This window comes from Thalassophryne amazonica, chromosome 14, assembly GCF_902500255.1.
Source record: "Thalassophryne amazonica chromosome 14, fThaAma1.1, whole genome shotgun sequence".
Lineage (NCBI taxonomy): Eukaryota > Metazoa > Chordata > Actinopteri > Batrachoidiformes > Batrachoididae > Thalassophryne > Thalassophryne amazonica.
The window spans coordinates 19,130,008-19,144,432 of record NC_047116.1 but is presented as its reverse complement, the minus strand read 5'-3'; the positions used below and the strand labels follow the sequence as shown (position 1 = coordinate 19,144,432).

The window sequence follows — 14,425 nt, the reverse complement described above, 5'->3', positions numbered from 1 at the left end:
TGAATACATCATTATTACAGAAGTGAGTCATAAATATAAGATGTGAAGTTTTCCAGTTCATACACTATAAATATTTTTTGTACAAAATATTAAGACATATTTGTGCTTCGAAAATAATATTAATAATATACAAAGTGACAAAACACAAATTCTGGCCCTCTGCAAGAAATGGATGGATGGATGAATGGCCCATTTCCTTAATGACTCAGAGTGTTACTGATATTCCAGCCTTTTTAGCACAGGTGCACTTGCATCTCCTACAAGGCTGAGTGAGTGATGAGTTCAGGTAGAAGTGTGTAACGGGGATAGAAACCGTGGATCTGAGCGGGTACTGTCCAGTGTGACGGAGGATCCCAATGATCTCAGTGGAATTCGAGCTGATAGGTCGGGGGGGGGGGGGGGGGGTTATGATTGACAGGTCTGGCCTGCCTGCTCTTGGAGAACCATCTCATCCTTACGGAGGGGGAAAGTGTCGATTGTTGTGAATAGTTCGGCCGATGTGATTGGGAATGGGTAGCGCTGCTTGTCCATACCATGTTTGTCCACCAACACCATCTGAAACGACCTTTGAGAAATCTGCAGCAATAACCTGCAGGAACACACATGAACATACATGTTATGTGTTTGTGTTAAAAAGTGATTCATTTCCTAAAACTGCTTATTCCAATTAAGGGTTATGAGGGACTGCAGCCTATCCCAGTGATCACTGGACAAAAGGGGAGGTACGCCCTGGACAGGCCATCAGTCTACTGCAGGACCGATACACATTAGACAAACTCAATCACATACACTGACAATGTAAAGTCACAAATTCACTGAACCTGCATGTCTTTGGAAGTGGGAGGAAGCCACAGCAGGTCTGATTCAAACCCAGGACCTTCTCACTGTGAGGCAACAGAGCAAACCACTAAGTGGTGCTCACATTGAGGAAATCAGAGGGCTGCAAATAGGCACTGCAGAGGGACCACATTACCCCTCATCCCATGGTAATTATTGGCAATTTACAAATTAAATTTATGCTACAAATTTTTTCCAGTCACTTTAACTTTCTGATCTTAAAATCTGCTTAGTTCTTGATCTTGGTGTATGTAACATACATACTACGTTTGGGAACAATATGGTACATGGGTCGGGTCTGGGAGCGTGCACAAATGCCACATGTTGCAGCATCCACCACACTGTGGAGCAACTCAGCTCCTGGATCACAACCACCCAGGCAGACATTGAGCTCCTCCTCATGTCTTGAAAGTAGCCATCTGTCTGCTGCAGCCAAGTGAAACATGGTCATCCTCTTGGCCATTTTCCAGTTGCTGCGTCATGCCCAGAGAAATGCATGACGTGGCCAAAATATGGTAGCTGACATTTGTTCCTTCTCTACACAACTGGTGTGCCTCACCCGAGTCTCCCAAAGTGACCATTCAATCATTTGAAGAAGAAACCAAGTACCAAAGACATCTCCTCACCCCCTTTGGTTATTGGTTAGCATCAAACTGTCACAACCATACAGTAAGACAGGAAGCACCAAAACCTAAAAGACTTGGACCTTCATTCTTCTCTATAGATATTGATATCACCAAACACCTCTGTCCAGTGACCTCAGGTCTCCATAAGATAATCCCAGGCATTGCTCAACTGAAAGGATGAGGACCCAGACATATGAACATCACTGCTAAGTTAAGTGGAAGAAGATGAAGAGGAACCTTTATTGTCGCCGTGCCATTAAAAAAAAAAATGACTCATTGGATGAACTCAATTCAATTATGTGCAGGATTTCCATCTAACTTAAAAAACTTAAAAAATACACATCCATGCAATTTAATTTAATTTAGTTGGGACTACATATATTTTTTACAAAGAAATCCAAGCCAAACCATCAATTTTTTTTGAGTGAAATTGGTCCTCTGCATTTAACCCGTCCTAATTACAGTGTGACACAATCCAACCACTAGGGGCAGTGGGCAGCCACAGTCTGGCACCTGGGACCAACTCCAGATGTAGAGATGCTGCCTTGATCAAGGAGCAGAGAAAGGAGCAGATCCTAAATAAGTATGTTTTGTCTCTACAAATTTGACTCTTTCACTGCATACAGATAAGCTTCTGATGTCTTTATCCAGGACAGCTGCAATTACATATGCTACAATTGTTGTGGCCTGGAGAATTGGTCTGGTTTCTTTTTGTTTTTCTCCCCTCCTTCCTTTGCTTTTCCTGCCTGTTGAAGTGATCGTTATCTACACTTGTGGTTGCGGCACACCTGCATCAATCAGCGGCATCCTACTTCAGCCTCACCTCAACAGGAGGACATCACTAGATCTTTCCGTCTCCAGAGTGGTAACACTGGCCTTCTGTTTAATCTCAGCCCATGATTGTATCTTCACTTCCAGATTGTGTTTGGGATATTTTATTCAAATTTTTGTGTTTCTTTTTCTGCAATCCATAGCCACCACCACCAGCTCCAATGACCCACCCGGCTTCCCGCGCCTGCAACCCCTCCTCCAGTGCCTCCACCACATTCACCATATCCTCAGCATCATAAAAATAAACTGTCCTTTATCATTACTGCCTCGTTGCATTTGAGTCCATTTCAGTTCCCGGTTCTCTTGTAAAAACAATTCCACACCCAGCTTCACAAGAGCCACAATCAGATTGTGAAAAGGTCACAGCATCACAGCACCTTGTGAAGTCAAGGTTAGTAAAACTTCAAATCTCTAAGAAAGTACAACCCTGGCCAACACCCAGTCCACGTAAACACTGAACAGAGTACAGGCAGCCCAGTCTCACGGATTGTCGTGATTCAGCAGCACGAAATATACATTAATCAATTGGTTCGTCATGTCACGAAAAGTGCAAAATGTTCATCATGGCAGCACGAATTCATTATAATTCATTCCGTGATGGCTGCAGATAATTAAAAGTCCAGTGGGGGGGGGGGGGGGGGGGGGGGTTAGGGTTAGGGTTAGGGGTAGCAGTAGGGTTAGTAATAGTGAGTAAAAAAAAAAACAAACCCCGTCACGAAAATTTGAATCATTTCGTGATGGAAGGACAAAAAAAATGTGAGACTGGGTTGGTGTAGGAGCCACAACACATCACTGAGAAATGCCAGTCAGAGGCTGTGCCCCCCCCCCCCCCCCACTCTGCACAGCATTCACATCAACCGGGTATGGGCTAGCCATGATGTTCAGCAGCTTGTTGGGGATCCTGCAAACTTTCAGGAAGTCCCAGAGAGGAGAATCTGGTGTGCACATCAAACGATATGTTCATAAGCAATTTTGGAGGAGGGATGGGGGTGGGGTGGGGGGGGGCAGACACTCACTTCCAGTGACCGTAACCTTTGACTTTGCCAACCTTCAAATATAGCTTCAAAATTTCACATTTGATTGGTTTACCTGTTTTCCACCAAATGTGCAGAAAAATGTGTATGTATGTGAAACAACATATGACATATGGATATGACAACAACACAGCTTAAGACGTATTAACTAAAATACTAGACTTCTCAGTGGGTCCTGCCAATGACATGCTGCGGATTTGACAAAGCAAAAACTAGAGGTGGACTCCTTTGTGTGCATCCCTCTGCCATTGCTCAAAACACCAAACCCAGAGATGAGAGGACTGTTGAATCTAACTGACAAGTCATCAGGGTGGTATGTCTTAGTAGATGTCATATGAAGACTGAAACTGAAATAAATTGGACTGAAATAAATGCTGGAAGCTTGTTTTTTGTGTCCGTGTGTGTATGGACTCTTGAGTACCTGAGCTGCAGAGCCAGGCCTGGGGTAAGAAGCCTGTGTTGAATACGGCCAACCTGCGCTGGATATGTCCCAACCAACTCAATGACGCTCACGTGCCTCAGGTCCAGTCCACACTGAGCATGCTGTTTGCAGGAAACACATGTTTTATTGATTTTCCTCCATGTAAAACAAAAGGAGCACAACCCATAATCACAGAGACTTTATATACACTCAACAAAAATATAAACGACAATATCACCATTTCCCTCAAATATTGTTCACAAACCAGTCTAAATATGTGATAGTGAGCACTTCTCCTTTGCTGAGATAATCCATCCCACCTCACAGGTGTGCCATATCAAGATGCTGATTAGACACCATGATTAGTGCACAGGTGTGCCTTAGACTGCCCACAATAAAAGGCCACTCTGAAAGGTGCAGTTTTGTTTGATTGGGGGGGATACCAGTCAATATCTGGTGTGACCACCATTTGCCTCATGCAGTGCAACACATCTCCTTCACATAGAGTTGATCAGGTTGTCAATTGTGGCCTGTGGAATGTTGGTCCACTCCTCTTCAATGGCTGTGCGAAGTTGCTGGTTATTGGCAGGAACTGGTACACGCTGTCGTATACGCCGGTCCAGAGCATCCCAAACATGCTCAATGGGTGACATGTCCGGTGAGTATGCCGGCCATGCAAGAACTGGGACATTTTCAGCTTCCAAGAATTGTGTACAGATCCTTGCAACATGGGGCCATGCATTATCCTGCTGCAACATGAGGTGATGATCTTGGATGTATGGCACAACAATGGGCCTCAGGATCTTGTCACGGTATCTCTGTGCATTCAAAATGCCATCAATAAAATGCACCTGTGTTCTTCGTCCATAACAGATGCCTGCCCATACCATAACCCCACCGCCACCATGGGCCACTTGATCCACAACATTGACATCAGAAAACCGCTCACCCACACGACGCCACACACGCTGTTTGCCATCTGCCCTGGACAGTGTGAACTGGGATTCATCCGTGAAGAGAACACCTCTCCAACGTGCCAAACGCCAGCGAATGTGAGCATTTGCCCACTCAAGTCGGTTACGACGACGAACTGGAGTCAGGTCGAGACCCCGATGAGGACGACGAGCATGCAGATGAGCTTCCCTGAGACGGTTTCTGACAGTTTGTGCAGAAATTCTTTGGTTATGCAAACCGACTGTTTCAGCAGCTGTCCGAGTGGCTGGTCTCAGATGATCTTGGAGGTGAACATGCTGGATGTGGAGGTCCTGGGCTGGTGTGGTTACACGTGGTCTGCGGTTGTGAGGCTGGATGGATGTACTGCCAAATTCTCTGAAACGCCTTTGGAGACGGCTTATGGTAGAGAAATGAACATTCAATACACGAGCAACAGCTCTGGTTGACATTCCTGCTGTCAGCATGCCAATTGCACGCTCCCTCAAATCTTGTGACATCTGTGGCATTGTGCTGTGTGATAAAACTGCACCTTTCAGAGTGGCCTTTTATTGTGGGCAGTCTAAGACACACCTGTGCACTAATCATGGTGTCTAATCAGCATCTTGATATGGCACACCTGTGAGGTGGGATGGATTATCTCAGCAAAGGAGAAGTGCTCACTATCACAGATTTAGACTGGTTTGTGAACAATATTTGGGGGAAATGGTGATATTGTGTATGTGGAAAACGTTTTAGATCTTTGAGTTCATCTCATACAAAATGGGAGCAAAACCAGAAGTGTTGCGTTTATATTTTTGTTGAGTGTATATTGCTCAAAAAAAAAAAAAAAAAAAAAAAAAAAAAATTAAAGGAGCACTTTGAAAACACATCAGATCTCAATGGGGGAAAAAATACCTTTCCAGATATGGACTGGGTAATGTGTTTGGAATGAAAGGACGTCATATCATTTAATGGAAATGAAAACTGTCAACCTACAGAAGGGCTGAATTTAAAGACATCCTGAAAATAAAAAGAAAAAAAAATGTGGCAGGCTGATCCATTTTGCCAAAATTTCTTTGCAGCAATTCAAAATGGTACTCAGTAGTTTGTATGGCCCCCATGTGTTTGTTTGCATGCCTGACAACACTGGGGCATGTTCCTAATGAGATGACAGATGGTCTCCTGGGGAATCTCCTCCCAGATCTGGACCAGGGCATCACTTAGCTCCTGGACAGTTTGAGGTGCAACCTGGTGGTGTCAGATGGATCGAAACATAATGTTCTAGAGGTGTTCTATTGGATTTAGGTCAGGTGAGCTTGGGGGCAAGTCAGTGGTATTAATTTGTTCAACCTTCAGGAACTGCCTGCATACACTTGTCACATAAGGCAGAGCATTGTAGTGCACCAGGAGGAACCCAGAACCTACTGCACTAGCGTAGGGACAGACAATGGTTCCAAGGATTTCACCTGATACCTAATAGCAGTCAGAGTGCCTTTGTCTAGCTTGTAGAGTTCTGTGCGTCCTTCCAGGGATATGCCTCCCCAGACCACCACTGACCCACCACCAAACCAGTCATGCTAAATCATGTTGCAGGCAGCATAACGTTCTCCACAGCATCTCCAGATGCCTTTCATGTCTGTCATGTGCTCAGGTTGAACCTGCTCTCATTTGTGAAAAGCACAGATCGCAAGTGGTGGACCTGCCAATTCTGGTGTTGTACGGCAAATGGAAATCAAGCGACATGGTGCCAGCCAGTGAGCACAGGGCCCACTACAAGATGTCAGACCCTTGGGCCACCCTCAAGTCTGTTTCTGATTGTTTGGTCAGAGACATTCACACCAGTGGCCTGCCGGAGGTCATTTTGTAGGACTCTAGCAGTGCCCATCATGTTCCTCCTTGTACAAAGGAGATGATACTGGTCCTGCTGATGGGTTAAGGACTTTCTACGATCCTGCCCAGACAGCAAATAGATCCGGGCCAGATGTAGTCCAACATCTGGTACCAATCCTGAAAACAGATCCGGTCCAGACAGTTTTTGCACCCTGGCCCAGATCTGGCACGGCTCCGCTTTACAGTTCTGGAACAGATCCGGACCAGATCTGAACTGGAACCGCAAAACACCAACCGGGACAGATGTGGTCTGCATCACAGCACCGTGGCAGGAACATGGGGCATAACGATAAGCAATTTTATCTGCACTCGGTACAAACTATCCATTAGCGGTTGTAAACTCAGTACTCTGTAATCGTGATCGTCACTGAGGCTTTTTTAAATGCTTATTGCAAAGCGGTTTTTTTCTTTACGACAATCAAGTTTTATAAGTCCATGGACACTGATCTGTGTGTTATAGATACAAATCAGTTTCCTCTGATCCACGGAACTTACCCCTGTAAAACTTGTTCCTGCCACGGTGCTGTGATGCAGTCCACATCTGCCCCAGGGCCATGCCAGATATGGTCTGTAAACGGTTGGTCTTTTGCGGATCTAGTTCAGATCTGGTCCGGATCTGTTCCAGAACTGTAAAGTGGAGCCGTGCCGGATCTGGGCCAGGGTGCAAAAACTGTCTGGACCGGATGTGTTTTCAGGATTGGTACCAGATGTTGGACTACATCCAGCCCGGATCTATTTGCTGTCTGGGTGTCCAGCTCTCTTGGAATAACTGCCTGTCTCCTGGAATCTCCTCCATGTCTGTGCTTGGAGACACAGCAAACCTTCTGACAATGGCACGTATTGATGTACCATCCTGGAGGAGTTGGACTACCTGTGCAACCTCTGTAGGGTCCAGCTACTGCACCATGCTACCAGTAGTGAGACTGACCCTAACCGAATGCAAAACTAGCGAAAAATCAGTCAGAAAAGACGAAGAGGGAAAAATATCACCTGTGAAACCATTCCTGTTTTGGGTGTTGTCTCATTGTTGCTCCTCTAGTGCACCTGTTGTTAATTTTGTTAACACCAAAGCAGCTGAAACTGATTACCATACCATATATATATATATATATATATATATATATATATATATATATATATATATATATATATATATATATATATATTTAAATTTTATAATTTCATTGCACGTTCTTGAACTGTCCATTTGGTGCCAGTGTTCAGCAGGTGGCAGTACAGCACACTGTGTTCCTTTTCATATGAACTCCGGAACAATGTTCAAATCATGGGTGTTTCAAAGTTTGCTGTGAGTATAATATGCAGTTGCTAATTGTATCATCCCCATTCACACATTAAAACATTATTTCTGGATTCTGGTTTTACTTTCCCATTATTTTAAATATTTTGTCCTGCATTTGGCAAAGCAGTGAGCATTATGCTTCTCCCTGTGGTTGCTAGCTTAAGTTATTAGCTCATGGGAAGTGCTGAGTCACATCCAGAAGGTGGCAGACCTACACAACCTCTTTGGGCTAAACAAAGTTTTTTTTATTATTATTATTATTATTATGATTATTATTATTGATCTGTTGCATTATAGTAAACTAAATTTTATCCATTTTTCCGTGTTATGCCCTTTTAAGTGGAGACATACAATTTGTACAAGCTGGTTTGGATGTACTCGTCTACATTTTTTTTTTTTTTTTTTGCTGTACAACTTCTAAGCCGTTACGCAAGGAATAAAAATGTCTTTTTTAGGTACTTGGCAGAGCATTTGAGGCACATACCACATGCCACAGAATGCAGATTGAATCCCGGCCTGGGTGATCTTTGCTACATATAACTCCTCACTCCTCGTCATTTCTTGTCTGTCTCACTGTTGCTACAATAAAGGCAGAAAAATAGCCAAAAAGTATATTTAAAAAGTGTTCTTTTTTTACATTTATAGAAAAGGCATTTTTGGCTAATCTTTAGCCTGCTACCATGCTAAGAACCCCTGGTTAGCATGTATATAGTTTAGCATAGTAGTACAGTTATGTCAAGATGTACAATAATTGCACAGTCCAAGACAGTAAGGTTCTCCAGCGCGTGATGAAGACCTCACAGTACATCTCTGGGGCAGCTTTCCCCTCACTGCAGGACATTTACCAAACCAGAGTCCTACATAGGACACAGAACCTCATCAGAGACAGTACACACCCCCAACACTCACTCTTCACACTCCTACCATCAGGCAGACGCTACAGGAGTCAGGTCCAGGACTACTAGGCTGGTGAACAGCTTCTACCCACAGGCCATTTAGCTTCTCATTAACTCTCTTACACACTGACCCCTCCACCACCTGAGTGACTGTTATTTCACAGTCATCCATGCACCTAATGACTCCTGCACAGTAGGAATGCTGCTTAAAACTACACACTATTGCACAAAATTGCCAATACTGCATAAACTGCACAGCCACACATCCTCTAAACTGTACATCCTTTAAATTGTGTAGTATATAATACATTCTTCAGTCTAATAATGTACATTTTATAATGTGTTTTCTTTTTTAAAATCATCTGATATGAACTTTTTACATGCAAATTTTCTAGGGAGAATGAACAGAGTAAGAATGTCATTGTGTGGTATAACTAACTGCCTGTTTTTACTGTGCAAATGACAATAAAAAACTCTTATCTCTTAAGTACTCTTAGAGCTAAAGCAATTGTTCCTAATGTTCCTAATATCAATAAAAGCAGCATTAAAAGTTAATTGAATAACTGGATAATTTAATAGTTTTTTGAATCACTGGGATTTGTTTTATATAGTTAGACAATGCCTCATTTCAACCAGAAGAGTGTTGTAGCCTGAAAGAAGATGAAGCAGCTTAAAGTACAAAAGACGGCCTAACAATGGCAAAACAATGCAGTACTAAAAGTGCTAACTAAACTAAATATGCTGTCAAGTGCACTATATGTAAAGTGGGGAAGGAATACCACGAAATTTCACCAAAAAATAACCATGCATGTTAGACTATGGTTAAGACTGTGCAGAATAGAGGGGGAGAGTTCAGCTTGCTGACAGTCTGGTGGATAAAGTTGTTCTTCAGTCTTGTGGTGTGGACACAGAGGCTCCACAACCTCCCAGATGGAGGCTGAACAGGTCGTGTGAGGAGTGGTAGGAATGATCACCCGCAATGCCAAGTGCTTTGTGAGCCAAACAGGTGTTGTTGATGTCCAGGAGGGAGGAGGGTGAGACATCAGTGATCATTCCTTCTGCATTCAATGTGGGCTCCAGGGATTTCTGGTTGAAGGTGAAGCAGTTTCCAAACCACACAGTGATGCACCTGGTCAGGATGCTCTCAGTGATGCCTCCGTAGAAGGAGCACACAATGGCTACCGGGGCTCTGGTTTTTTGCAGTTGGCAGAGAAAACAGAGGCGCCCATGGGGCTTCTTGGCAAGTGATGCAGTATTGTTGGTTCAAGAGAGGTTCTCAGTTACTTGCACCTCCAGCAAGTGTTGATTATCAAAGAAGGGTGCTGGGAGTGCGCTTTCTGAAAGTCAACAACAATCTCCTTTGTCTTCTCCGTATTTAGAGAGATTATTGTTACTGTACCACCTGGTTAGTTGGCTCACCTCATGTGGTTTGTCTCACCATTTTTGGTGAAGAGACCCACCAGCCACATCGTCTGCAAACCTTATGAAGAGGATGTTGCTGTACTTTGGTGAAGAGCAGGGGGCTGAACACACTTCCTTGTGGGACCCCAGTGCTCAGTGTGATGGTGCTGTGGTGGTGGATGTGTTGCTGCAAACCCAAACTACCAGTTTCAGTTTAATAAACTAAAGTTAGCTAGCTAATGCTAACATTTGCCTTATGTATTAGCGAATATAAGGAGGCTTGACCTACCTGATCCTACCGTGGAGTAGCAAGCTCATTCTAAGGAACAGTTCTACTGCCAAAATCCTACCAGGAGTAAGTTAACCCTCTGGGGCCGACGCCATCCTATACGACGGCTAAGACCAAGCTTTACTACATTATAAATAACTTTTTAATGATATGAGATAGAAACTTGCTTTTTTTTGCAGTTAATTCAGCGGACTTTCGAGCCAGCCATTGGCCATCTTTGTACTCCTCATAGAAGCTGTGTGATGATGTGCACAATGTGAGTGTCCAATCGGAATTGGTTCACCGTCACATGGTTTTCCAAAATCCAATTATAGGGCAGATTTACCTCACGTGAAAAGCCAAAGATCGTTTTCAGGAGTGATAGTTGGCCCATTTGAATAGCCCCCTGGGTGCTCCAATGAGTACATACTATTAGTACATACTCAGTGCACCCTGCGCTATTACGCACAGTGATCAGTGAAAGCAGGAGCAAACGGTGAGCCTCTGATGACAATCTCACGTGCTCAAACAAAGAGTGTGTAACTATCAGGATTGCTCCACTAGTTTGCATGTGAATGTTACTGGATAACTCTGTTGCTTTCTCTGCGTAAAGCACTGTTTACCATATCAATGGACAACAAAACGCATAGACAATTTTGTATATATTGTTTAAAATGTGCATTTGTGTTTATTGTTTGAACCTTTTTGTTGTACAGGCTTTCACACAAGACCTCAAATTACCTTTATAAAGTGTCAAAACAGTTGTTTATTATAGTTTGCTGTGTGTTTTGAATAAATGTGTGTGGAAAATTATTATTTGCTTTATTTTTTCTTTGCCTATTTTTGATTGTAAACCGTTATTACACTTATAAAACACAACAAAAACATATATATTCCGAAAGCACAGGTTGTCCTGAAAAAAAGAGACATAAAACTTGATTGTGGGATGCAGGGAGAGCTGTTAACAGCAATAATAAAACATTTATGCCAGGCGAGTGAACTGTCCAAAAAATGCCCTCGGACCCCAGAGGGTTAAGGCTCACCTGATATGTCTAGATGACACTGACCAGTTGGGGCTGGATTATGCACGATTGTCTGAAAATGGTCGCAGGCTTGTACACAGCTCTGACTTAATGCTTTCTGATGAGTTGGTGTGATATTCAGACCCAGAATAGCCTTATCAGAGTAGGTGTCAGCATAGTTTATTCATGGCCTTGACATTTTCGGTTCATTAGGAGACCGCATCGTTTATTTGTCCCAGTTAGGCAGACAGACAGGGACACACACACACACACACACACACACACAATCACACACAATCAGCAGTCATCCATGCAACCGGCAAAAGACAGGACATAAATCACTGCAACATTGACTTTTATTGCGTCATTATGTCTTCACCTCTGTCCCCCTCACCCCAGCCCCAACGCAATCAGACACTCCACACACAACCGTTTCTCTGTCTGTGAGTCGTGTCTCACCTGTAGGTTAGTCATCTGGAAGCGGTAATTATGATTGGCAGCTGTAGGAGCTGAGATGATGAGGAGCCGTCGTTTCTCATAAAACTGGTCCAGAAGTGCAGCAGCGGAACGCACGCCCACATTAATGTTCATGGCTGTGATGAGACAAAAGTGACAATGTGTGACGCAGAGTAGATGACGGCCAGCTAATGGAAGAATGATTTAATATAACACATCGCATGAGACACGGTTGTGTTTCATTTTCAGGATGCTAAGCAGATGGATTCAAATGACTGATTCACCAGCTACACTGACATGTTCAAAAGTAAGACAACGTTTCATATGGGTCATGAATAAAACTGGATTCACTTGCTTAACACTAATTCATTGGTCCAGCATTCACCGAAGAAAAACAGAGCTGTAATAACATTTATTTATTCATTTATTCCATCTTTTATTATAAAATAATGCTGAATTTATGTGGAAATGATTGTTGTTAAAAAGCTTCAGATATCTGTCGTTGAGATAGATGATGACTGGAGTGCAGTTTGAAGCAGAAACAAGGTGATAATCGTTGACGCACAGAAATGACGCATACGCAGCGGTGATTCATTTTGAAATTATTCCGACCGGACTCTGTCTCGACAGAGAGATGCTCAGCATTTCAAGCTGTGTGAATAGAACGGAGGACGATTCTCGTTTCTTGGCAAGCCAAGCCAAGCCAACAAGCCAAGAGTCCCAGTTAGTGACTTTAATACACACAAAAGTGACTCATGATATTTTAATGGCTTTGCGAGGGGTTAAGAAGCGGACTTACCGCTTCTGAAGAGCAGCGAATCAAAGAGCCACGAGTCATTGAATCGAAGCATTGCTTCAATGGTTCACGGCTTCAAAGTGGAGTCGCGCTGATTACAGAGCCACTGCAGATCAAACCCTGAATATCCGACTTTATTTGTACGTCCGTATGACTCTGAAACTCAAAAAAGCCGTATAATTTACGGACTATAGGTTAACATGAAAACCAAAGCTGTGTTCACCGCGGGGACACGTTCGGCACTATTCGGGATTATTCAAGATTTTTTTTTTTTTTTTTTTTTACCAATGATGAACGATGCGTAAAAAAATTTGACCGATGCAACTGCATCGGTCCAAACCGGTCTGGATCCGGACCTGTATACACTAGTAGAGTTCTACCTTTGAAATGGAATGTATTGTAGAAGACATATTTTCATGGGTCTTTTGAAAAGTTCTCTGCTTCACCAATTAATAAAATATATCACAGAACAATGTGTTGTTGCACTCTTTTTCAAAATAAGCCTCCCCCAACCCCCTAACGTCAATACAGGTGGACAGCCAACATCGCTGTCACACCCTGAACCTTTGAATAATGCCTCAATAACATCATCACCACGAGAAAAAGAAAAAAAAAAACAGCTCTGCAGGCCTGATTTCAGTTTAGGAAGTCAGATGAAGCCATTTCAGGTGATTAAGATTCAGGAGATGTCTACCACATGTGGGATATGGACGGGGCATTGGCTTGGCAGCACACCCACTCAGCACTCTGTATGTCTTTAATTGCTTTTTCCAACTGTCCAAATTCTGACAGATGAGTGAGTTGATTCATGGCTTTTGTTCTACCTACTAATGTTCAAAGGGACCCCAGCCAGAACTCTCAATTTTCCCTGACTTTCCTTGTTTCTTAGTGAGGCTGCAGACCCATTAGTTGTAGTTAGTCAGATTTTGATTATCTTGTGGTGTTTCCAAGGCTCCTCCTCCAGCACGAGTATCCCAGAATCCTTTGCGCGCAGGGGAGGGAGGCTTGATAATGGCTTAGCTTAATGCTAACTTTAACATTGAAAATGCTATAGACATGCTAACGTGTTAGCATCCGTCCCATTTTTAATAAGTTATAAAATACATCTATCAACTGTTTCAGAAGACCATAACAGGTCAGTTTAACATAAAAAGGTAAATATTACTCACAGACATATGCTCTTTAGGTTTTCAGCAGGGAAAAATTAAGATAAAGTGAATTAAAACAAAGAACCAACGAAGCAGCAGACCAAAGATCGAAGCACTGCTTCATTGGTTTAAATTTCAAAACAAAGCTGTGCTGCAGAAACGGTTGATTATACAGACCCGTTGCAGAGTCTGTAATCAATGTAGAAAAATGATCATTTTCCTGACAAACACCTCCAAAAACAACAACCACTCTGAAGGACCGATAAGGGAATCACTAAGCAAAGAGGCTGTTGATGTCGATGGATCTACTCATTTCTTAACGATACCCGAAAAGAACCGGTTCCCGACACACAACCCTAAAAGCAACACGCTTTATTTAAAAAATTAAAACTCACATTAAAGACTCACGATTATCTTCGTTAAACACCTAAATACATATTTTGGTTGAACTCACCTCCATAATGACACAATGTTGCAAACAAGTTGCTGCAAACACTTCTTTACACTGACAATGAAATCTCAGCCTCCCAGCGAGAACGTGATTACGTGCGACATTTGACACTGTA

At 43.0% G+C, this 14,425-nt stretch overlaps 1 protein-coding gene across 1 annotated transcript in view; it reads right to left on the bottom strand.

Moving 5' to 3' along the window:
* Positions 1 to 14,425, bottom strand: part of srpx (sushi-repeat containing protein X-linked) — a 48,244-nt gene continuing 33,819 nt past the window's right edge. Inside the window, exons 8-10 of the mRNA XM_034186292.1 lie at positions 11,919 to 12,052; positions 3,750 to 3,871; positions 1 to 589 (exon numbers count right to left, since the gene is read on the bottom strand). Of these exons, the coding sequence (XP_034042183.1) occupies positions 406 to 589; positions 3,750 to 3,871; positions 11,919 to 12,052 (440 nt within the window). The 3' untranslated portion in view covers positions 1 to 405. The remainder of the gene's footprint in view (positions 590 to 3,749; positions 3,872 to 11,918; positions 12,053 to 14,425) is intronic.